The sequence below is a fragment of the Amblyomma maculatum genome, unplaced genomic scaffold, assembly GCF_055883805.1.
Source record: "Amblyomma maculatum isolate TAMU_Amacu unplaced genomic scaffold, ASM5588380v1 scaffold_13, whole genome shotgun sequence".
NCBI lineage: Eukaryota > Metazoa > Arthropoda > Arachnida > Ixodida > Ixodidae > Amblyomma > Amblyomma maculatum.
In genome coordinates this window covers 22,905,968-22,929,373 of record NW_028146738.1, presented here as the reverse complement: position 1 = coordinate 22,929,373, position 23,406 = coordinate 22,905,968, and the positions used below count along the sequence as shown (strand labels likewise).

Below are 23,406 nucleotides of genomic sequence, written 5' to 3'. Positions count from 1 at the left end.
TGAGCGGCAGGAGTTGAGCTTGAGGCTCAGTGTATGCCCGTGGACCACCTCAATATAGAAATACGGAGCTTTCATGCGCCTTCGAACAGATACCTTTGTACGGCGGGCAGTGGCAGTCGACTTGCCTGCCTCACCCGCTTGTCGTGCCCGTCTTGCACAGTACAGACTTCAGTATACGAAGGGCGTCTACGTATAATCGCGTATACCGGTGGAGTGGCACTACTTAAAGCTTGTTTGCGCTCTGTGGAGGAGCCCTCTTATTGACGGACGAAGGCATATAGGCGCCTGAAGGATGCACTGAAGCTGTTCGTACTGCCTTGCATGTAACAGCACTTTGTGAGGGGCTCTCGCGCTGTATATTTGTGAGCGTCAGCAACCATCAAGCATAGGTCTCAAACAGAGCAGTATTCGGCAAAGCGTTAGTAAGTTAGGATCGTTGTCCGTAAATAAAGGTTTGTCTGGGACTACTGTCAACAGTATATGCAGGCCTAGCGGAATCTGCAGCTTGTAGCACACCTAGAGCGCCTAATCTGCTCAGGAGTGCGGATGGCATGTTACTCTCTCAGCCTTTGGAGATTCAAGGCGCTGGAAATGTAAAGCAATTAAGTCGCACTGCATGCGCTGACCAGAAGACCTGGTCGTTGACAAATGACCTGCGTGTCTAAAAAATATTTCAAGAACCCCTGCGGCGTCCCCGTTGGTCGTAAGGCACGAATGACAGAGGAGAATCGTAAAAGTTTGGTGCTTTGAACATGGTCGCTTAAGCGTGTCTCCTCTTTCCGTACTTGCCAACTTCTGCAACACCAGTCTTCGTAAAACACATTCTAAGGCGCATGGATACCGCCTGTAACGTGACCTCTGAGGCGTTGCTGTCTCAAGCTGCTTCCGCTATTATTTTCCTCTCTACACACAGTTGACGATGCGGTTGTTCAATTTGTTCGTCTCTTTATTCATGGCGATACTCAAGTCTCAATAACACCATTATTGTGCCGTTTCAAATGGCTTGTCTTCTCGGTCAGAGCAGCGCTGTTACCTTTTGTTGTGGGTGGTTGCTGTTGCTGGCATCCAAGGAGGTCCATGCCGGTCTCCAGCTGTTCTATTGGGAAACGCTGCTGCACTGCGCACTCGCCGAACAGTTGCTTTACCGTCCTGCATTGCTCAACGGTAAAAGAGGGGGGGGGGGGGGGGGGGTGAAGAAAAAGAGGACGAGGAAGCCTTATGAAAACGAATGTTCGCCTTCGAAGGTGGTCTAGAAGCCCAGTGCTGGTGCATATCACGCGTTCCGGACTAGGAACTACTGGACGGGAAAAGGGAGGGCCAGTCATCGTTATACGAGCCTTGGTGGGGTGGAGGATCTACAACTTGTCGATGTGGCGTTGAAGTGACTTGCACTTTGACTGTGTCGCGTGGAAAATGCATCTATCAAGCTGCCGATACAGGACAGTTTCCTCTCGAGGAGAGCGTGTCATGGAGTTTGGAGTTGGTGGACGTTCCTACCGGCGCCCGCGTAAGTGTTCCGCGAGGAAGGGTGAGGGAGCATTGAGAAATAAGGAACCAGCGCATATGCAGCACTTACTAAGACAATATCGATGCCTTCGCTTTGAAAATCTACACACTTCTTTTCTGCGCGTCATGGCCATCGCGAGGTAGGTTCTTAGACATTGTGTCTACTGTGCCCTCTTAGCTCTTGTGTTCAACTGTGTCTTCAACATATTGTATAAATTCAATATAGTATATATTGCTTAGATTCACTGCGTCACGGACACAAAACGTGGTATTAGGGATGGTCTTAATGCTGAGGCAGAAACAGTCAAGGACCTCAAAACTATTGTCTAGCTCTTCGAGGTAACTTTCTGATGTGGTTTTCAGAAGCGCGTCTAAAACTGCTTGTAGTACCACAGTCGAGGTGGAATATGGACTGCTGCACGGAATGGTAATTGGCAGCAACGCTGCAAAGTAACTGCAACAGGTCATCATCACCAACCGGACTATGCCCACTGCAGGGCCAAGACCTTTCTCATTTTCCTCCATTTAACCCGGTCATGTGCTAGCTGCATCCACTTGACCTCGATCTACCGACTTCTTAACCTCATCCTCCCAACTAATTTTCTACCGCCCTTCTGCTACACTTTCCTTTACTTCGGATCGAATTTGTTACTATTAGCGACCTTCAGTTATTCTCTTTTCGCATTACATGTTCTGCCAATGCTCATTTCTTCTTGATTTCGACTAGAATATCAGTAACTCAAGTTATTTCTGACCCACTCTGCACGTTTCCTATTTTTTATCGTTGCAGCTACCATTCTCCGTTCCACATCTGCAGGCCAGCACGCTAATAACTTCTCACCCTTAAGATTTCATAGACAAGAGTCGAGCACACGAGCTTTCCCGCATAGCTCTGTTCGCGCGCCCCGTAATTTCTCGCATACAGCACGCGACGTAGACGTATTTCTAATTTTACCCTGCGCGGATTATCTATAGGGAATAACTACACAACAGATTTGAATGTTTTTTTTTTTTTTAATTCACCATCAAACTGGGGCGTACATAGCAGTCATATACACGCTGTGTTTATTATTTGTTGTCGCAGTTCTGCTTGCAGTTGCTGTCATTACGAACTACCTCAATTCGACGAACAACGTTTGTATTCTCACGAACCACTTTCAAATTAATCACGCGATTGGTCATGAGTTACTGATTTCGTAAGACATGTCCGTACTGTTATGCCCAAGCAATCAGCCATAAATCGTCCCAGGGAGTCCGCGCATTCGGAGAGCGCCACTGGAGTGCCCGATGTGATTTTTCGAGAAGGCGGCAGCGGACCGAGGCGTGTTGGCCGGGGACATCAGGACAAAGGAGCACGGATCCTTATCTTCCCGACATGGAGAGGCACGTCTTGTACAAGCTAATTCAAGTCAAGCGCTTGTGTCGGCAACCGAAACAGTCGTCCGTTGATCTCCGGCACCCCTCTTCTGAACAATGAACAACAGCGGCGGGGCGAACCAGGAGCCGCGGCACGCCGTCGTGTTGTGACCCAGCAGCGGGAGATGGCTTCCTTAGCCGTTCTTAAGGAAGCGACTGCTGACTCAAAGATGCTGCTTGTGTCAACACGTGATCATTAAGGCATACCGGCTTGGACCAGGGTGTATTTCTCTCAGGCTCCAGTTTGGCGGCGGGGAGATGTGTGCCCTATCGCCTGGCTGGCGTCGTTGCAGCAAGACTACGTATTGTGACTTCACTGCGGAGGATTGCTTCCTTAATTGATCTTAGGGAGGTGGCGGTGAATTCAAAAGAGCTGCTGCGCGTGCTGCCCGATGGCCATTAAGACCAGGCATTGGGCTGCTGAGGAGGAGTGCACCATCGCCTGACCGGCACCATTGAAGATGCCTGAAACCAGATGGGACATCGCCGCATCATAAGAGAGAAACGGAGACGGCCTGGCTGTTCTAAAGCGGTCTACAGTATTCCCTGTTCAAGTGCGAGAAGGTGTATGTATGTGTGTACGTTTGTGCGTGAGGTGCTGGCAGAACAGTTGGGCGGAGCCAGAGAAGTCATGGGCGGAGTCAAAAGGAGCGGCTCAGCGCCCACTGGACGTTTGGGAAGCTGCGGGTTCCCCAGATGGACTGAAAAGTGATTTAAGCAGCCTACGAGGGCTGCTTCATGAGACTCGCCTGTGCTCTCAGTTCATTAAGAGCTACCTCGCTCTCTTTCACGTGCTTGCACGTTTGCATTTTGTAAAAATGTAAAATAAATCTTCAGTTTACTCTTCTCCTAACAATTTCTCCCGTCGTCTGCCTTCCTCAACGCCTTGCGGTGAAGCCCTATAGGCTCCGGTCCTCCGATCATATCAGCACGTAGCCTGGCTGCAAGCGCAAAAATGCAGTGCACTAAGGCACGTTTCACTTGGGGGAAAGGAGGTCCTCAAGTCGGAGACGTCTGCTCTCGGAAAAAAAATAATAATAATAGGAGCAAAGATGCCTGAGAAGATAAGAAGTTCGACGATATAACAGTGGTACACCTTCTGGTTGTCATAGAACTTCATATGTTAATGTAACAATGAAAGAACGAATAAAAGAACCTGGTCTGGCTAAAGAAAGCAAAGAGAAAAACGTTGTCATTTCGGCACTCACTCAAAATCGCGGAATGTACATTCCGTCATTTTAGACTATGCACATGGAGCGGACAACATTTAGAATTTTTCTCGAGCTCTGCACGCAAAATACTGTGTGCGTTCAATAGCAGTAGACTTCCTTTGCCTCTAGTGGTCCTCTGCTTTGCCAAGGACAAAGCAGAGGAGCACGATCTGTGTGCACTGCACTGAATGCAAGTAAATTTCACACAAGGAGCACCGTCTTCTCTGATATTCACTCCAACAGAACGATTTTATTTTCGAAATTAGCCTCCATCGCACAACATGAATTCCATTTCTTTTGACAGCGTTATATTACTGAAAAACAAGTTGCTCATTCATCCATAGGTAACGGACATTTTTGAGTTTTATAGTCCCATTTTTCGTTCAAACGAGGAACCCTATAGGTCGAGGTACCTTCGTTAGAAGTGCCCCATTTTTTAAGAAAAGGGAATCCTACATTTGTTTTAATGTGGCACATAATCTGGGGCGACGTACGGCGCAAACTGAAAGTGACTCGTCGGGAAGCTATGTTTCGGCAGGCTACACAGGTTTCTTAAAAACAAAAACAAAAGACTGGCTGTTTCACTCTCTCAGTTTGAATACGCGCACATGAAGCGGGTAATACATTTTGTAAGTACACTGATATAATGCGGTCACCCTTCACGTTACAGAGTTACCGTGCTGAACATGGGGTGAGAGTTAGAGCTTGTGCTGCGTGGTCGAATTGAACGTGTTGAATAGAACTGAAATCAATTTAGTGGACAAGTTCCCGACTTTACTCATTCAAACTTTACGGAACTTGGAATCCTCGATGTTAGTGTACTGCAGCAGTAGTTGTCCAAGAATATAGTAAGTGCGCAACAGGTAGGCGACACAGCGCAAATTTGAACGTTTCTTATTCTGACAGAAATATACAAGGTGTTCCAGCTAAGGACGCTGGAGATTAAACAAGAAAAAAAAAAACCAAGCAACCAGCATTAAAGTGAAGCTCTGTCGTGAATAACGCAGACGGCGCGAACGGATAGCGCGCTTGTGTGTGTTGTTTTTTTAAACTTCTCGCGCTTCTGGTTTTGCCGGATAAAAAGTGCTACGTTGAGGCTACCTCATCGGAAACACCTGGACGGGATCCTTTTCGTGGCGCTTGATAACTTTACTGTGTATATACTCACATCTGAACGTTTAAGGCTATATTTGAATTGTTAATTGGTTAGCGCCGACTTATTTTCTAAATAGGCGGAACGAAAAAAAAAAACACTAGCTGGTGCACTTCGGATAAATCTTAATAGCACTCATTTTATTTCAGATCGGAGGGAAACCAATTTTATTTATTTTTAATCTTCGTCCGGAGGTGGGTGACGCTATGTACAAAAAGGGAAAGCTGAAAGACGCAAAGCAGTATTTCGTGACAGCACATTGGACCTTTTGTAAAGAGCCGCAAGTTTTGCCTTGTCCTCCTTGCGGATAATTTGGCTCTGAGGAGGAGCATGAAAATAAGCCATAAATGTGTACGTACCCGCATTTCTCCAACTGGCCTTTGAGTACGTCTCGTGTAGTCTCCAGAGCGCCCTTGCAGGGGTCGAGCGTTTTCGCAAACTTGATGCCCATGAAGCCTGCAAATGATCCCCTATTGGATGCGTTGACTGCGCCAGCACACGGCATTTTATCGTCGCATTCTAACCAGTGTTTTTTTTTTTTTTTTCGTGTTTTGTTACTCCGCCCGAGCTTTCCATTTTTCGTTCACCCTCTTGTTTTGTACGGCAGCGCTCAGCACGCCCTATACAACGCGTGCCAGAGCAGGATTGTGGTGTCGGCGTTGAGATGTGTTGTCGGCTTGTAGATTTTTAGGCCTTGCAAAGCGGAACAGTACTCCCTAAAGAAAGAACACGAGACGGGACGGACGCAGGAGTGAATGCCGTCTAATGTTCCCGGTTTGGCTCGTTTCGCGGCGAAAACACGAAGCTCGATTGTGGCAGTGACTAGCGCTATGCTTTGCAATCGCGAGACTGAGAAGGTGAAATGGAAAGGAGGGGGTGGTAGCACGTTGGTAGTTTGCAGACTAGGCGTTGATTGCGTTTATGTAGACACCCCTTTCTTAAGCGCTATGACGAAAATGAGGGAATTTTAAAAACGGTGCGCGTCGCACGCGACAAAATCAACAGGTTCGCGCGCAGAACGAAACCCAGAAAAAAATTTTCTATAGCTTGTCGCGAACACCGCACACTTGTCGCAAACTGCCATGCATGCTGACCTGACCGAAAAAGTCTACTACAAAGACAGAACCTGCTTAGATGAATGCTTATCAGAATTGTACTACCCATACCCGGACGTGCGAGCTACAGCCAGGGAGGATAGCTTGTCGGTGGCTCGTAACATGCACTTCTGGAGGTGCAAGTTACACTCCTCTAATGTCTGCTAAGAAATCAGGTGATCGTTGGCAACACGCGCAGGCAATACGCGATTAGAGAATCGGGCATCCTGAAAACTTTTGCACCCTGCCGACATACGTCAGATTGATCTAAAAGATAATAGCACGGGCAAATATCCGCTTTGACAAAGAAGGCAAGGGCAAAGGACTCCACACTGGATTTTTGTGTCAGCATACATCACCAGTTTTCACGGAAGGGTCACGTCCTTCACTATATATTGAGTAACAGAGCTTGTTCATTGTTTCATCGTTTCAGCATCCCTTGCGTAAAAGGAGTGAGGAAGCCCTATTCTACGGTCTTTGCAAGCTACGATCTCCCTGTCTCCTAAGTACCGCCAGGGAAGCATCCAAATAAGCTGGTGATAGAAAAATATGCCACCACACGTCTGTCTTTTGATCGCAGTGTAAGAAAATCCCTGTGACGACAGAAATTGCATTCACATCGATGGAATGTGAAGCTGACCCTAAAAATAAAATGATATCCCAGTAGCATTTTACACGTTTTATTAACTTTTGAGGAACTGTAGTTAACACCGACATGAAATACCCAGCTCAAACCAGTTTACAGAGCCAAGACTTCACTAGTGCCGCTCGAAGGTACGCCATTACTGTATCAGTTTTTACAATTTTAGAGTGCCCCAATGTAACCAGTTTAACAAAACTTGATGTTGGGCTAGATGGTGCATTGTAATTTGACTGAAGATAAAGCGCACGGGAAGACACACACAAGACAAGAAGACACAGGACACGCGCTAACTCACATCTGGTTTATTTGCAGCAATAAGAGCAAATATATGCTGAAAAGGGGTCATGCACAGTACATAACAATCACATAAAGAGAGAGAAAAAAAAATATAAGGAAATATTACAAAACATGATCAAGGAAAATCACAAAACCCGATCAAGAAACCTGATCTCTGCCTTCCAGAGCCGCACCGACGTATCGCTGACACACCTATCTCCCCTTTTCCCGGTATGGAATGCCTCCAAAAGCTCACGCGCTGTCTTATCACGGCCTCTGCCCAGAATCTTAATGTCAGCCAGTCGCGGCTCGCACGCAGTGCAGTTCGCGCAATGCGCTGCCAAATTTGTCCCTCCACTCCTTAAAGCCCGCAAATCATCCCCTGCTCGATCATTAATACAGCGCCCGGTCTGGCCAATGTAGGCCTTCCCACAGGTCAGCGGGATCTCATATACGACCCCCATGTAGCAGTCGACAAACCGCTTAGCATGTTTTTTTCTCACAACCGCTCGGTTTTCCAACACGCGAAATGCGTGAGCAAAGCTCCGCCATCTTCTTCGGAGCGGAGAACACCACCGGCACGCCATGTCTGTTCGCCACTTTCTTCACGTGGTGCGCAACCTTATGCATATACGGTACCACAACAGGTTTAGCCGTATTTCTCACCGGAGCAGTTTTCTTCCCAAACATGGCTCGCTTGGTTTTCAGGAGCAGGGCTTCCGTCACCGACATAATGACCGCGCAGGGGTAACCAGCAGACAGCAACCGCTGTATTTGCCTATTAAAACTCGACTGCACAGCATGCGGGCACGACTTCGTGAGGGCAGACCCTAAGCATTGGCTAGCGATAGCTCTTTTAACAGTTTTAAAATGTGCCGAAGAGTAGGGCAAAAGTTGTTTCTGTGCCCGCGGAGCATACAACCAACAAACATGACCATTCCCTAAAGTAATGTTAATATCTAAAAACTGCAATGAACCCTGTGAAGGAAGTTCATGAGTGAAAACCAGACCTTCCCCATTCTGCCGAAAGTTGTCCAAAATCCCACCCACCGCGTCAGTGTACGTCGAGTTCGGTAGCTTGTTAAGAACAATCAGAAAATCATCCACGTACCGAAATACCTTTAGCACACCTTTCCCATTAAAGCTCTGCTCAAGGGCGCGGTCAACAAAAGCTAAAAACACATTACAAAGAACCGGGGCAACACAAGAACCAATACATATCCCTTGTTTCTGGCGATAAAATCTGTTCTCAAAAGAGATAAACGTAACACCAATATAAAACTCAAGCACACGTACAAAATTATCCACTGTTAGACCACTAGAGTTCTGAAATTGCACAACCCCACTTTCTTCAATAGCATCTCTCACAGCAACGATCAGGGCAGCATGAAGCACCGAATAATATAAATCTTCTACGTCTACAGAGAAAACATAGCCAATGGACGTACGTATTATCCTCGAGAAAGCTCACCACTTCATTCGAATTCTTCGTTAAAAAGGGGTCTTGAAACTGCAGTGAATTTAAATGCTTCTGAAGGTATTTGCTTAATACATGCTGCCAAGTACCATTTTCACTAACAACAGACCTAAAAGGCACATTCAGCTTATGTGTTTTAGCCGTAAAAAACACTGAGAGGGCATTGCACCTAGTACTAACAATATCATTTGCTAACCTGTCGAGAACCAAGTCTTTGCACAAGGCAGCCGCTTTACCCTTCACTCTAGTGGCGCTGGACTTTACTTCCTCGAAATTCTTGGCGATCGCATCTTGCGCTCTCTTGTGGTATTCCTCTTCAGTCAACACCACGAAGCCTCCTTTTAATAGGCAAATACAGCGGTTGCTGTCTGCTGGTTACCCCTGCGCGGTCATTATGTCGGTGACGGAAGCCCTGCTCCTGAAAACCAAGCGAGCCATGTTTGGGAAGAAAACTGCTCCGGTGAGAAATACGGCTAAACCTGTTGTGGTACCGTATATGCATAAGGTTGCGCACCACGTGAAGAAAGTGGCGAACAGACATGGCGTGCCGGTGGTGTTCTCCGCTCCGAAGAAGATGGCGGAGCTTTGCTCACGCATTTCGCGTGTTGGAAAACCGAGCGGTTGTGAGAAAAAACATGCTAAGCGGTTTGTCGACTGCTGCATGGGGGTCGTATATGAGATCCCGCTGACCTGTGGGAAGGCCTACATTGGCCAGACCGGGCGCTGTATTAATGATCGAGCAGGGGATCATTCGCGGGCTTTAAGGAGTGGAGGGACAAATTTGGCAGCGCATTGCGCGAACTGCACTGCGTGCGAGCCGCGACTGGCTGACATTAAGACTCTGGGCAGAGGCCGTGATAAGACAGCGCGTGAGCTTTCGGAGGCATTCCATATCGGGAAAAGGGGAGATAGGTGTGTCAGCGATACGTCGGTGCGGCTCTGGAAGGCAGAGATCAGTTTTCTTGATCGGGTTTTGTGATTTTCCTTGATCATGTTTTGTAATATTTCCTTATATTTTTTTTTTCTTTCTCTTTATGTGATTGTTATGTACTGCGCATGACCCCTTTTCAGCATATATTTGCTCTTATTGCTGCAAATAAACCAGATGTGAGTTAGCGTGTGTCCTGTGTCTTCTTGTCTTGTGTGTGTCTTCCCGTGCGCTTTATCTTCAGTCAAATTACGATGTAAACAGAAACGGAGCTTTTTGTGACCTCGGCTGATAGCACTAACAAGTATGTGAGCTTTCAAACATCAACTTACTTAATATCCAAGAACTGCAATGTATTGTTTTTAGGTAGCTCACTCGTGAACTGGAGACCGGACCCACAATCCTTAAGACATTAAGAACATCATTAGTAACGTTCTCGATGGTGACCCCTCCTACAAACACCAGGTAATCATCGACGTACCGAAAAACATTAGTGACCATGTTAGGCAGTTTACTATTGATAGCCCTATCTACTGCGGCCAAAAAGAGGTTACTGAGTACCGGTGCCACCTTAGAGCCAATGCAAATCCCCGTTTTCTGAATGAACGTATCCCCCCGCCATGGCACATGTGTAGACGATAGGTACATGGTTAAAAGTTCAAGAAAAGCTCCTACACTAACACCACACTGTGAAACAAACTTATATTTATCATTAAATTCTGTAATGCACTTTTTAACGGCTATCATAAGCTGAGGTTGAGGAAGAGCGTATAAGCGCTCTTCTGCTTTAATGCTAAGAGCTGAGTAGCCACCCCAATTGTTATCCTGCAAAAATTGTACGAAGGCAGTAGAATCAGGTACGGGAAACAGGTCATCCAATGCAAGGTTAAACAAGTGCTCCTGAAGGAAGCGTGAAACAACACACTGCCCTGTTCTTCTTTCAAACACGATGGATTGGAAGGGAAGGTCCGGTTTATGGGTTATTGCTGAAAAAAAAAAAAGATGCAAACTTGTTTCCGTCGCATCCCTGACTCCCTTTCCCAGGCGTGTTAGCGTTCTAAAGAACAAAAATAAGGCAAACACGATTGTCGAGCACCGGCACCTGCACTGTTACAGACCTGACTGGCATAACGCAGCAATTACCAGTCTAAAAAAACAAAGCACGACACACTGCACATAGAAATTGCTTGTCATTCAATTGATGCCCCCATAGTAGTGAACAGAACACAAGGGTGCACGCCGCTTCTCTGTTCATAAACATTGCGTCACATCCTGACAAATATCTAACAAAGGCATGTCGACTGCTTTATGTCAACTGCCTCACGTGGGTGGCGGAAGAAACAATTACGCTCCAAGTTTTATCAAGGTATAAAAATAAAAGTGTGTCTCCCTTGCAGAGTGAATTTTTATACCTTGATGAAACTTGAAACGTAATGTTTTTTTTTACTAACTGGCGGTTCCGCGCACGTGCATCTGTTTGTTTCTCTTTATTTATATCTCGTCTGTTTGTTCAAATTAACTTAGTTGTGAGTCTGCGCTTGTCCAGTTCTTTAAGTGTTTAGTCGTCATCTTTTTTAGCGCAATGCATTTTTTCAATTGGGTCAGTGGGTGCGATGCTCATTCCCTTCTTCTTCCCATATGCTTCTTGGCCATATGAAATTCTACTCTATACTCTTTGACTTCGGACTAATGAGCTCGAATCTACCGAGGTGCCGCATGAACGTCCTGCCATACTTTAGCCCCACTGGCAATATAGATCCCGCTGCCCTGAAGCGAGCGTGGGCATGTTCGTCGCACGTATTTCGCTACTCGATGCCCCAAGAGAGAGAGAGAGAGAAATTCGTCATTTTCGCTAGTAATAAGGGTTGCTAGCCGCGTGATACCATATACACTTACGCTTCCAGGAAGTCTCGTTGTCAGCACATATGAAGCCACGGAATTGCTCGTAGACCTTCTCCCGGGCTTCGATACCGGGCCGCTTGGAACATTCTTTGAATGCATCATTCCTTGAGCAAGGCGAGTCTGGTTGAAACAAGATCCTAGGAAAAGAATGGGGGCATTAATATTATTTGTTTGCCTCCAGACGTCCCTAACAATGTTTCCCACCTAACCGCAGGAATTAAAGACGAGTGTCTAAGAAATTAGAACAATCGCTGTTGCATCGAAAAGCGCCCATGTACTGGGCGATGTCACTGCACGTAAAACAACCAAATTTCCACTGCACACCAGTATGGCGTCCCTGATAACCATGCCGCTTTAACGCTAAACCCTGTCTCCCAAACCAGACCAAACCAAGCCAAAATTTTGGGTCCTTTTGCTTAGAGGACCGGCTTTCAGAAAGTTTTCGTCCGTATATATGTCGGTCTGCGATTGGTTGGGGTTCCGGCTATGGGAATATTATCCATTAAACGAACACACATGGCCTCCCCATGCCTGAAACTACAAGGTTAAGCTGTAAAGCTGCAAACTGAAGCAATATACGTTACTAATACCTTCATAATGAAAGGAAAAGGCGAAGGGCATGGGGTGTTTCTCTGCAAAGTGAATTTCTTATGAGAGCGTGACATTTCACAGCTGCCTGGGCGATTGCAGCTAAATGCTAATCATTTTAACATCTCTATCTGCAAATACGCTCCACGGTGAGTGACTCGCGTAAACGCGTTAGGCTCGATGAATAAAGCATTTGTCCAGTCTGCAGGCCAATGAAAGCAACTTACGATGAGAGTCTTCGTGGGCCACGCTTCTGATGCATCCCGGTAAGTGGCATCTTCTCGGACAGAAAGTAGTAATTGATTCCGTACAAATTTGTAAGCAAAAATAACATCCCGATGAGCTTAATGATGTGCTCCCTTGAGAAGCACCTAAGTGACGACGTAGCGCTCGTCGAGGATCTCAAGCAGTTGGTCAGCAACCTTAGACATAGTATGACTGACTAATGCAGCTATTGTCATTCCTTGGTTCGTCACTTTTGCCACGGAAGTGACCCAAAGTGCAGGATGCGCGAAGCACCACTAGCGGCATGACCTCGCACGTGTAGGTACAGCCTTTGTCAAAAGTTTAGAGCCCAGAGGGTTTGCTTTTAAGCCATTCACTATTACTTCTATAACAATCGGAGAAGTCCTAGCCATTGGAGAGGGTAGGACAAAACATATTCTTTTCAATAAGTTTGGAAAGCTGGGAATGCATTACGAGCCACATAGTATGGCCCAGAAGTAGACCCCTTAGGCTCTAAACTTTTGACAAAGGGTGTACATCAAGCGCTTCAGAACTTTTCGGCGTCATGGCGTGGTCCTGTTGCAGGTGTCTATTCGCGGCCGCTATGTTCGCTGGTTCAATTCGATGCGGCGTGCTGGTTTTCCTCAAGATACATCTGACACTGCACGTGTAGACAATGCGTGGAATTTTGTCATTCAAGAAAGCACGCCGCAGGAGTAACAACGCTTCGTCCTCGTATGTACTGAAATCATGCACAGTTATAGGACAGAGACGTACTCGCAGAAACGCTTGTACGCAGCAAGGTGCTCCTGTGTGGAGTCCGGCCCCGGCAGCGCCTCTATTTCACTTTGCATATGCTTTCTTAGCTTGTCGTAGCATTCCTCTACCTTGCTGCAGTCCTGCTCTTCCTGTACAGAGAGTCCTGCGAATTGAGCAAAAATAAAACGCGGCAAAATATTCAGTTCCCGGGTAGACCTCTTTTATAAACTTCCAATCGGCTTCACCTCTATGCTGCATTCTGCGCTAATGGCGGTCAGCAATGTTTTCAAATATTATGTTATGGCAATCATTCTTGTCATTTATGCATCAGCATATATTCACATAGTGCACTCCCTGTGTCTGTGGCGCAGTAATAACGGTAATAAGTAATTTTAGCTATTCCTGCTTTTCGGCGGCCAGTGGCGCCATATATGGGGCAGCATGCAAAGTGAGAAAGTCGACTTAACGAATTATGAGAGGGGTTTATTATAGTAGCGTTATGCACAGAAGTGAATATATTTCTCGCGATTTTCATTTTTACCTCCCTGCGTAGCTTTAAAGGGGAGTTCTTTTCACAAGCATCAGACTTCACAAACTCTGACTACGGTACAAAACATTTTAACTGAAATGCATAGCAATGAAACATGCTTTTTCCGAGACTAAATCAGCAGTCGCTTCTGTTAGTTTACTCACATGCTTACATGCACGAAAAATAGAATAAAGCTGTGACATGATAAATGTTAAATCTCGTCAAGCAAATCAGAGAGCGAAATGTTGCAGGCCGTTAAAAAATTGTTTCCACTTAGAAGGCATTTTATGCAAGCAAAAGCTTTGTTACGCTTGGTTGTGTTGCGTTTGTTACTAAGCCTAGACTGACAACCTATGTTTAGAGAACGGAAGCTCGATTAAACATAGTCAGACATGGTTTCCAGTGGTTTAACTCCTCCGTGGCTGTCCGCGAACGTGAAGGAAACGCAGCCGAAGCACTAGTTACAGTCCGCGACTCCTCCATGGCCGTCTGCGAACCTCAAGGACACCACAGCCAGGTCTAGACGACACGAAGGTGTCGAGGGCATCTTGAAAGGGGAGCTCCGGTGCAGGGAACGGGTGGGCAAGGGATTGAAATGCTGTGTAGCATAGTGTCAGGCAATGTTGTATATTTGTGGAGCGATAAATACCGGTACGAATAAATTTTTCGAGGTGTGGGAAGAAGCAGCAGCAGGTCTGCGAAGTAGAAGAGGAAGCGAAGCAGCAGCAGAAGAAGAAGCGAGCGCTGCCGGCTTCTCGCGCGCCAAATGCCGGCTCCGATGACCTTGGTTTGACGAGGTCAGTAAAGGTTTCGCTTTAAAAAGAAAAAAAAATTATGAAGTATTGCCTCCTTCAGCCAAAGCCCAAGCGTCGTGCGCGTGCAAGTGCAGTGGATTGAACAGTACGGCATACTCCGGAATTTTGGAAAAATTGTGGGAAATAATTTTTGAACGTAATTTTCGCAAATATCGTGAAATTGCACCATAACAACCAATATATGCGCAGATCCTCCTTCGGAAGGCTTGTAAGCTTTTGGTGTTTATTGTCAAAAACGGATGTGGTTGGTTTTCTATGGCAGTATTAATTACCCATGAGTGCTGGGCAAACGTTAGTAGCAAGTCCTTGCTATGTATAGAAAGCTTCGACCATTCCCATCAATATGTGCATAACAATATCCTACAATAATCCGCAGTTGCGTCGCAATTAAAAGATGTTTCCAGGAAGCTAAGCTTGTAAGACTGGACTGCAGACGATCGATCATGTTACGTAAGACAAACATGGTAAGTTGTACATTTAAACAGGTCGGAAACACATCTCATATTCTTCCTCGCTGCTACCACACAGTTCACTCTTAGAGTCTCTTCAAGATGTGACGAAATATTTCTTCATTTTCTGGGTAGCGTTTGAATCACACTAGCATGACAGTGAAAACCAACAACCACCACACAACAGGGAACACAAGGACAATAGTTACTTGTCGTCGTTCCAAGTTCCAGCTCTAAAATAAATTTCAGTTTAAATCGCAAATCAAACGCTGTGCCATCTAGTACTTCCATAACACCAATGCGGTGTAAAGCAGTTAAGACACTTTTAGGAATTTATTCCTTAGTACAGCGAGCGCAAGCCTCTTGTTATCAGTGGCAAATGCAATACTGCGTTAAACGAACATAACGAAGAGGAAATTTTCAGTAGTTGATAAGGCATATGATTTCGAAGGAAGGCTTAGAGCGTCAAAACAGGGACACGACAGGGACAGAGGACGAGGCTAACTTCGAACTTTTATTGCTCATTCATTCAGGTGTAAGTTTGCGCTCGACCTATATGTCCCTATCTTGTCCCCGTTTTGTCGCTAAGCCTACTCCCTTCAAACTAGAAGCATGAGCTAGCAGCAACCCGGCGAGGGCGACGAAACCGAGTCACGGGAAATTTGACGTCCGCAGGTATAACCGATTAGTCGAATTAACTATCTCCTCTGTCGCAACGCATAAGAAATTGTGCTGATTTGCTTATAGTGCGTTTTTGTCCCGAATGCCCTAAAATAGTGGCATATTCTGTGCAGCGTTTTCATGCTCTCATTGAAGCTGTAGTCGAAAGCCGAGCGCTAGACGATTGTAGGGTGTCTCGATAGCAGAGGCGCTGCTATATCTGTGACAAATAGTTGACAATTTATAATATTTATTCATCCGTCAAGCCCAGACCGCCGCTGGAAGCCAACTGATTCCGGCCGACGTCTAGGGAGGAGGGGGGATAGACGGTGAAAGGGGGAGCTGCGTCTCACCCGATCAATCATACTATCTGACGGGTGCAAATAAAGTGCTTTCTCTCTCTGTATCTTGTGAGTTAGGCAAGTGTAAATAATGATTTGTTGTCAGTGCGGTTGCAGATGTCTGTACTATAAGGTCGCCGCACAGAAACGGGAGGTCAGATGACGGAAACGGGCTGCGGACCGAGCACAAAAACGCAGTGCCCGCCTGCTGTCAGATCGGTACGATGGGCGGACTATACCAAACCCTAGAGAAGCGGAACAGCGCCGCTCAGAAGCCCAGCTTGGGAAGCAGCGCGTATGCTAGACGCACCAGCTCGCAAACGCGAAGTGGATGAAGCAAAGGGGCAGCGTTCGATACTATCATCGCAAAAGCATGCGCGACAAGAACGCGACAGCGCTCACAAACGCGCCGTAGCTCCCGGTCAGGTGATAGGTCTCAGTGGCTGATGCACCTGACTACATGTGGTGCAGATACTCTGCTTATATGTCGCAGCTGCTTTGCTCCCTCTCCAAACCTCATTCTGGCTTTGGCTCATTTCAGCGCTTTCTCGCCATTTGCTACGTTTTCCGTTATAAAACCACCCTCATTTTTAATTGCACCTCTCGTCTTATTTCTTGTTCCCTCGGGACCACGGCAACCACGGTACTAGAATTGGGAATCTCAGCAGCAGAGAGGGACGGTTTTGCGATACTTTCAAATGTTTGCGAGAAAATACTGTGCCTGCGGGAGATAGATTAAGAAAATAATTTTAAAAAGGGGCAACTTCCACCCTGCAGCCTTCAGCGTGCCCACTGCATGCACTTCCCAAGAATATGACAAGTGAAGAAATTGCCACACTTTTACCTCTGCTTCGAGGCACACCAACCACAAAGTGGGATGCATAACACCTACTGCAGGGCCCGCAAGTGCCGCTCTCTCTCGAATCACACGGCCACACAGGGCACATTCTCGACTATGCAACCATTGTAGAATAAGGTTAGAACATAAAATCCTTGAATGGTCTTTGTTTACACAGGCTAACGTAAAACACGTTAATCTGCTTCTGCTCTGTCGCCTCGACTTGGCCTGTGGAACATCCGAAAGGCATTCCCTGGAACCACAGTCAAAGTTATCAGAAAGATGCAGATCTCTGGCCTACGTCTCATTTAGTTGTCCAGTACAGGCGTCTGTTTTGTCTTTAAATTGTAAAATAAGCTTATTGGGAACGAACACTGCTGATTTTGTACTGCATTTTTCGCAGTCAATTTGATTTATGAAAGTTGAATGCGGTAACACAGGCCATGCTCTACGCAAATGAGACCATGTATTAACTTGTCTGGAAGTGGTGCACATGCATGTAAAAGAGATGGGCAGTCACATTTTAAGACAAATTTTGTTTCCATATTTCTCTCGCCAATTGCTCTTCGTAAGCTGAATAGCATGCCAGCGAAGTGTGCATGCCAGCGGATAAACACTGCTTTTCATTACAGTCTCTTTCTCTCTCGTTTGCAGATTGTAATCATGGCTATAGCAGCACGAGTATGGTTTTGTAGAAATTGCGGCGTAGGTACATTTGTCGCCCATTCTCTACAAATACCATAAGCGAAAACTGATGGTGTTACACGTGCGCTATAGATATACAGGTTTATGATATATCCGAAGGGTTGGCCAATGAAAGCGTTCCACCGGGTCAGTATCCTTTTCACCGCGTTATTTTACCGGCGACATAGCTGTGCGACAGCAAAGTAAGAAATTCAAGCATTTTGTTTGCTCGAAGATGCCCAACGACGGGTCAAGGGGAACGAAGGCTTAGCTGTGCGGACCAGCCTATCACCTTCCCACAGTGCCCGCGATCTATCGTGGGCTCGTTCATTCCCGTCGGATGAAAAATCGGCCTCTTAGCTACGTGTTCCACGATCCGTTCGCGGTTTATGTAGTGGTACATTGCGCCGCCTTTTCACTCCTTTCATCTTCGCCGATACCTTGGGCTCTGTAAGAGGCGCATAGTATTTGCACAGAGTGCCATTTTGAATTCGCTTATCGCTTGTGATGTGTGTCACAATATTGCATGCTTGGGTATCGTGATCTGTTGCCATCTGGCGATGAACGCGTCCCTGAGACGTAGGCAGGACACATGGCGCAAATCCTATCGTCGGTTTTGTGTCTTCCATAGATAGAACAGGAATGACGCATTTCGAATGCACGGCGAAAAGGAAGAAAGAGTTGGTCTGGGAAACTCTGTCATTTCTGACTCTTGCAAAAGTTCCTGCGAAAGAGCGCAACCTTTCACGGTGCCCTAAAAGCGGCGGAGCATACGAGACCAATAACCTTCCTATCTTGCCTATCTTATGTTGAACAAGGCACTGATAAGCAGAGACGCTTCAGGAGGCATCTGGGGTGACGATTACGCTGAGAACGGGACGCCGCAGATGTCGAACTGTACATCACCAGCCACGCCTTCAGCTGTTGGTCCACCCGATAATAAATAGTCATAAACGAGTTCATGTTCCTCGCGAGCGTAGTTTGTATGCACTGTATTTCAGCGAACACTTTTGAGAACTCCTAGAAATAGAGAAAAAAAAATTCCATGAGTAATGTTTCAGCCGCGGCGGGCGTAAATTACCTTTAGCTTTATCCTTAACGAAGTTGGGTGGTTAAAGCTAATGGGGAGTTCGAACCCATGAATAAGGCAGTGCCGTATCTGTTTTTGAAATGAACAAGTCATTTTCTAGACCCTTCAGCATAAGAAAATCGGGCGCTTTTTTTTTTTTTTTCGCACAAAGGCGGAAGTGAGTGCATTAGATGCGCGGTTAGCCTAGTGGAAACGCGACATCCGCTGATGATGTGGCACTGAGTGTGGCGCCCTATTCGAACAGCGGGCGGTGTTACTATGGAAATTCCTGTACAGTTGGTGTCACCCTTGTATCGCAAAGCCGTCAGCCTTGTCAGTCGTCAGCATTGTGTCAAAAAGACGTGGACACAAAGTCGGCGTCACAGAGCCAGATCTCGCCTCAACTTTAGGTTGCAGAGTCAATACTTGTGCGGAAAGTGACAGAGACCCACAAACAAGGCAGACACGACAACCTTGCCTATAAGTCGGGAGCTGGAGTTTGGCTTCGGCTATTGTAGCCCGGTATGCCCTGATCGAGCGCCATGCACACGAGTGACGCCGATTGCATTTTCTTTTCCTTCGCCGCTTGTTGGAAGGAAAAGAGGAATCACGGCAAAATGCGTAGTCGTAATTTTTAAAAGTGACGGAGGAAAACAAAGTACATGGCACGGTCCAGTTGAGCTAGCTATTTGAATTAGGCGCCATAGACAATTCAATATGTCACAAGCATGGGGACGTGCGTTTACAAAGAGCTTAATGCGCACCATATGCGCTCAGTTTCGGGGGTCTCGGTTTTATGCGGGAAAAAAACGCCGGGTTTTCTCGCGTGACAGAGCTTTGAAAAGCGAGATGTGTCTTTCAATAACCTATACGGCATTGTCTTATCTCCAATTTCCAACTCCCAATTGGCACCAGCTGTACCCCTGTATTAGCAAAAAAGTTATTTGATGACTTCTAATTAATTTGTGATTAAACACAAGATATTTAGAGTAACTTACGTCCGCCGCGGCTGAGAACATTTTGCTGAAATTTATTTTCTCTTTAAAACTTCCTGTTTTGACGAAGTTTTGGAAACGTTCGCTGCAACACCCGACCTCAACCATAGGCCACACTTCTTTTTTTTTTTTTTCTATCGAACATAACCTCATCACTCTGTCTCGTCAGTAAGATTGGCTACATGAAGGGCTGATTAATGCAATGCTAACTGCTGCCTTCAAGAAGCCCCGCAATTCGCATTCAGTCCCTTTTCCTCATTTTGTTTGCAATAGTGTAAAGAATTGTCACACCTTGTATTAGGTGGTCTTAGCAACCTGCGGCAACGAACGTTCAGGTGTCCGTCTGCTAGCTTCAATTATTTAGGAGCCAGAGACAGAAATAACGCCTCTGCTACATGCGTGGTACTACAGACATGGCTCCAGGTAGGGTGGAGCACGACCGGTTTAGAAATGACATCCCCACCTGCTTGCGCCAGGAGTACCGAAGCGAAGATGACCGCCGGAATCATGGTGGATGTGCCGGTCGGCCTTGTCGCGCGCTGCCAGGCCGGAGACTGAACAGCGCAGTCGGGATGTCCGTGTGTTCCCGGAGGTGGGCGGTGCTAGATCTCCGATAACAGCATTCTCGAGCTGCGCAGGGACAGCGACGATAAGAGACAATCCATTGCAGCCGCACCTCTTCGGTTTTCCGCAAAGGTACCCCTGCAATTGCGTACGGGTAGACGGCCGCCGAGTATCCATGAATATTGGTGGTGCGTTGCTATTTTTGAATAGTTCTGCCCTTGATAGCCAAATAACACGGCTGCTGAGGAGTGTAGGCGCATTGTCGATAGAACTGGACTCTAGCTAAATTAGGTTCCTGTTATTGTTGCTCTTTTTCGGGTGCCCCTTCAAAGTGACATTTGAAAATGGCTCCTAAAATCCTACGCACAAATGTGCGAACCTATGGCTCGCTGTACATAGGGTGTCCAGTTAGCAGGATGGAGAAGTGCCCGGTGACACGCGCTCTCGCGCGTTTAATTGCGGGCTGTTGGTAGGCATATTAGGAGCCGGCACACCATCCCTGGAACCTCTTCGACACCTTTATTTTCTATAGCGTGGTTGTATGTTGGAAGTTTTTCAGGCCATTGGCGTCTTTGGTGGCTTTGTACAGAAACTTGTCCGAAAACGTTCACCTCGGGCCCAAAGACAATGCTGACAGGCTGTGGCTAAGCACCAGTGAACGCTTTTGGGAATATCCCACTCTCATTATGGCTCGGGTTGGCTTGAGAATAGAACACAGCTGTCCCATTCGCTGCATCGCCACAGGAGATGGCCGAAGTACGGAGGTTGTCTTTTATTTTTCTTAAGTGTTTTACAGGATACGTGCTTTCTCATTTCCTATTAAAAAAAAACCCTTTGAATACCAATTTGGATACCTAATAATGTTGACGTTATCAACGGCAGCTGGTAATGACATGACCAACTTATTTATTCAATCTCAAAACACGACGCCTACTATGTGAAACGCAAGGGGATGGAGCCTGCCCGCGATTCCGTAAAGGGCTCTAGCCTTGACCCACACAGGCATAAACGATTTATATAATTATCTGACGGCCGATACGACCACTCCTATCACTCTACGAAGCCCTCTGAGCAAGCCTCAGTCCATTCCTAGAGCAAAATCGAAAAGGGAGTCAGTAAGGGAGGAGCTGTCGCACTCGCATTTCTCTGGCGATAAGCTTATCCGGCACGTCGGTCGGCGCCCATTGAGATGACAAGCAATGTCTCACGGGGCCGTTGAGTGAGTATCTGATGCAGCCACAATAATTCAAGGAGAGGAACTTCAAAAGTGGCGAGGTACTCTTGCAAGTTGCTCTCGTATACCGCTAGGACTTGCACGCGCAGCAGCAACGTGTGTAGATAAGCATGTTACCGATTGAACAAGTTTCCTTGAGCATTGATTTTTATGCCCGTATATGGGAAACTCCGGGTTGCTGATAGATCCTAATTGTTGTGGAGCGGAGTCCAAGGGAAGGAAGAGTGGCAAGGAATGACAGATAGTTAAGCGCGGAGATGATACTAGAGGCATTGTGCAGTCAACCGCAATTATTGCAGAGCAGGGTTAACTGGAAGCTATAGTAACCCCAAATATCGTTTCAAGGACATGGTCCTTGCCCAGGCTTAAGACAGAAACACGGATAAGAGCTAGTTTTTGGCCCTTCAGCCCCGTCTTTTTAAACGAGTAAAGGTCAGAGCGCAAGAGAGTGGAAAAATAACAAGTCTACCAGGTTATCCAGAAATAGGTATACCGGTTTGCTACCCTGTGTAGGGGAAAGGTATAGGGTGATTTAAAGGTGGCAGAGAAAAGATAGCTGAGTAAAATGTGAAGGGTGAACTAAGGAAGCATGGAGTCAGGGTATGGCACAGTCTCAAACAGATTACATATATGAACGACGCTCCAGAGAAGCGGAAAAGTGTCTGGTGGTCCATCAGAGCTAACGATCCCTTCATCACTGCCAGTGAACGAAGCCAAAGTCGGCTTAGGGACCACATTGCAATTTTTCAATCTAGTCACTGCTGCAGCTGCCGCAGGCAAGGTAGAATAATCGCAATGAATTATAACGTGCTGCTTATTTTACAAGTAGTAAATAAGGAGGTGAGGATATAATGTAGTTCTGACTCACTCCAGATACTCGAACATGACAGTGAAAGCGCCGTTCAATGCCCAATGAGCCGTGGGCAGCTGTAGCACGTCTGATTACTTGCACTAGCACACTATGTATGGAAATTTATTTATTCGAGTTTCTACTGGTCTTCTTAGATGAATACAATAAATACTTAAATTGCTGCTGAAATATTTACCGGAAACACTGAAGATCCTCGCGCTTTCTAACTCATTTTGAGCTCGAACTCATTGAATAAATAAATTTATTTTAAACTCCCGGCTAATAGAAACTGACGCTTTGGTCCCGTCAACAATACGTGCGTGAAAAACGCTCCCTTAATATCCCAATCCGCCCGATTTCAGCAAAGTTTCGATTCCTTCCAGGTTCGAACTATGGAGAATTTACGAGTTGGCGTTTTTATCATATGCTCACAAATCGCGGGCAGTAAATGCGCAAAGCAGACACAATGCACCCTTTCGGCAAAAGTCCAGTGAACCTGCCACAGTGGTTCAATGGTTTCGATTTCAGTCCCATGCTGTAGTTTTGTGTAGCACGCAAGTCGGTCACCTCACGACTCACTGAGTCCGCTAACTAGGGCTCAAGGAGGCAGATTTGAGTTTGAGCTAGGAGTCGTCGGAGCATAACTAAGTCCGGGTCATGCGAGCCTGAGTCCGAGCTCAAGTGGGCAAAGTGTGGGCGAGTGAGTGCAAGTTCGAGTTGACACGAGTCTGGGTGCATCCAGCTGAGCCAAACGGTTCCGGGGTTGGCTTACACTTTTTTAAATAGCAGTATTTTGAATGAGGGTGGTTTTGCTTGTGCACGTATGTTTGATGAAATGAATATTTTTGAAAAACATCGAGCTGCCCGTTTTAGTTCTCATTCACGACTATCGACCTTGTACCTGAAAAACAGGATTAGTACGCTAGCATTTATTTAGCTGCCACGGCACCATTTTGATTTCCCTCCAAAGATAGCCTGATTTTCATGCGAGGTTGGTTTGCAGGGGGATGCTCCAACAATGTGGCTAATGGTCGCTCCTCCCTTTCTTTCATGTTTTTTTTTTTTTTTTTAAACTAGCGTCAGCGTTAATGCGGTTATCGAAATGTGAAGGCGTGCTATACCGAGGACTAACTCTGCTCTGCTCACTGCAGAAGCGCATTGGTTCTGCTGGAGCCACGGTGCTTAAGCCGTCGCCCGCTG

The 23,406-nt window shown here is 46.5% G+C and overlaps 1 protein-coding gene across 3 annotated transcripts in view; it reads right to left on the bottom strand.

The window, feature by feature from the left end:
- LOC146172357 (uncharacterized) overlaps positions 1-23,406 on the bottom strand; it is a 49,622-nt gene that overhangs the window by 14,012 nt on the left and 12,204 nt on the right. Inside the window, exons 2-6 of one of the 3 annotated variants that reach the window (XM_084585863.1) lie at positions 20,022-20,188; positions 13,197-13,341; positions 11,601-11,743; positions 5,646-5,742; positions 1,034-1,149 (exon numbers count right to left, since the gene is read on the bottom strand). In XM_084585863.1, coding sequence (XP_084441989.1) covers positions 1,034-1,149; positions 5,646-5,742; positions 11,601-11,743; positions 13,197-13,341; positions 20,022-20,067 — 547 coding nt within the window. In that variant the 5' untranslated portion in view covers positions 20,068-20,188. Of the gene's footprint in view, positions 1-1,033; positions 1,150-5,645; positions 5,743-11,600; positions 11,744-13,196; positions 13,342-20,021; positions 20,261-23,406 lie in introns of all 3 variants that reach the window. The other 2 variants (XM_084585864.1, XM_084585865.1) reach the window with 2 other exon arrangements.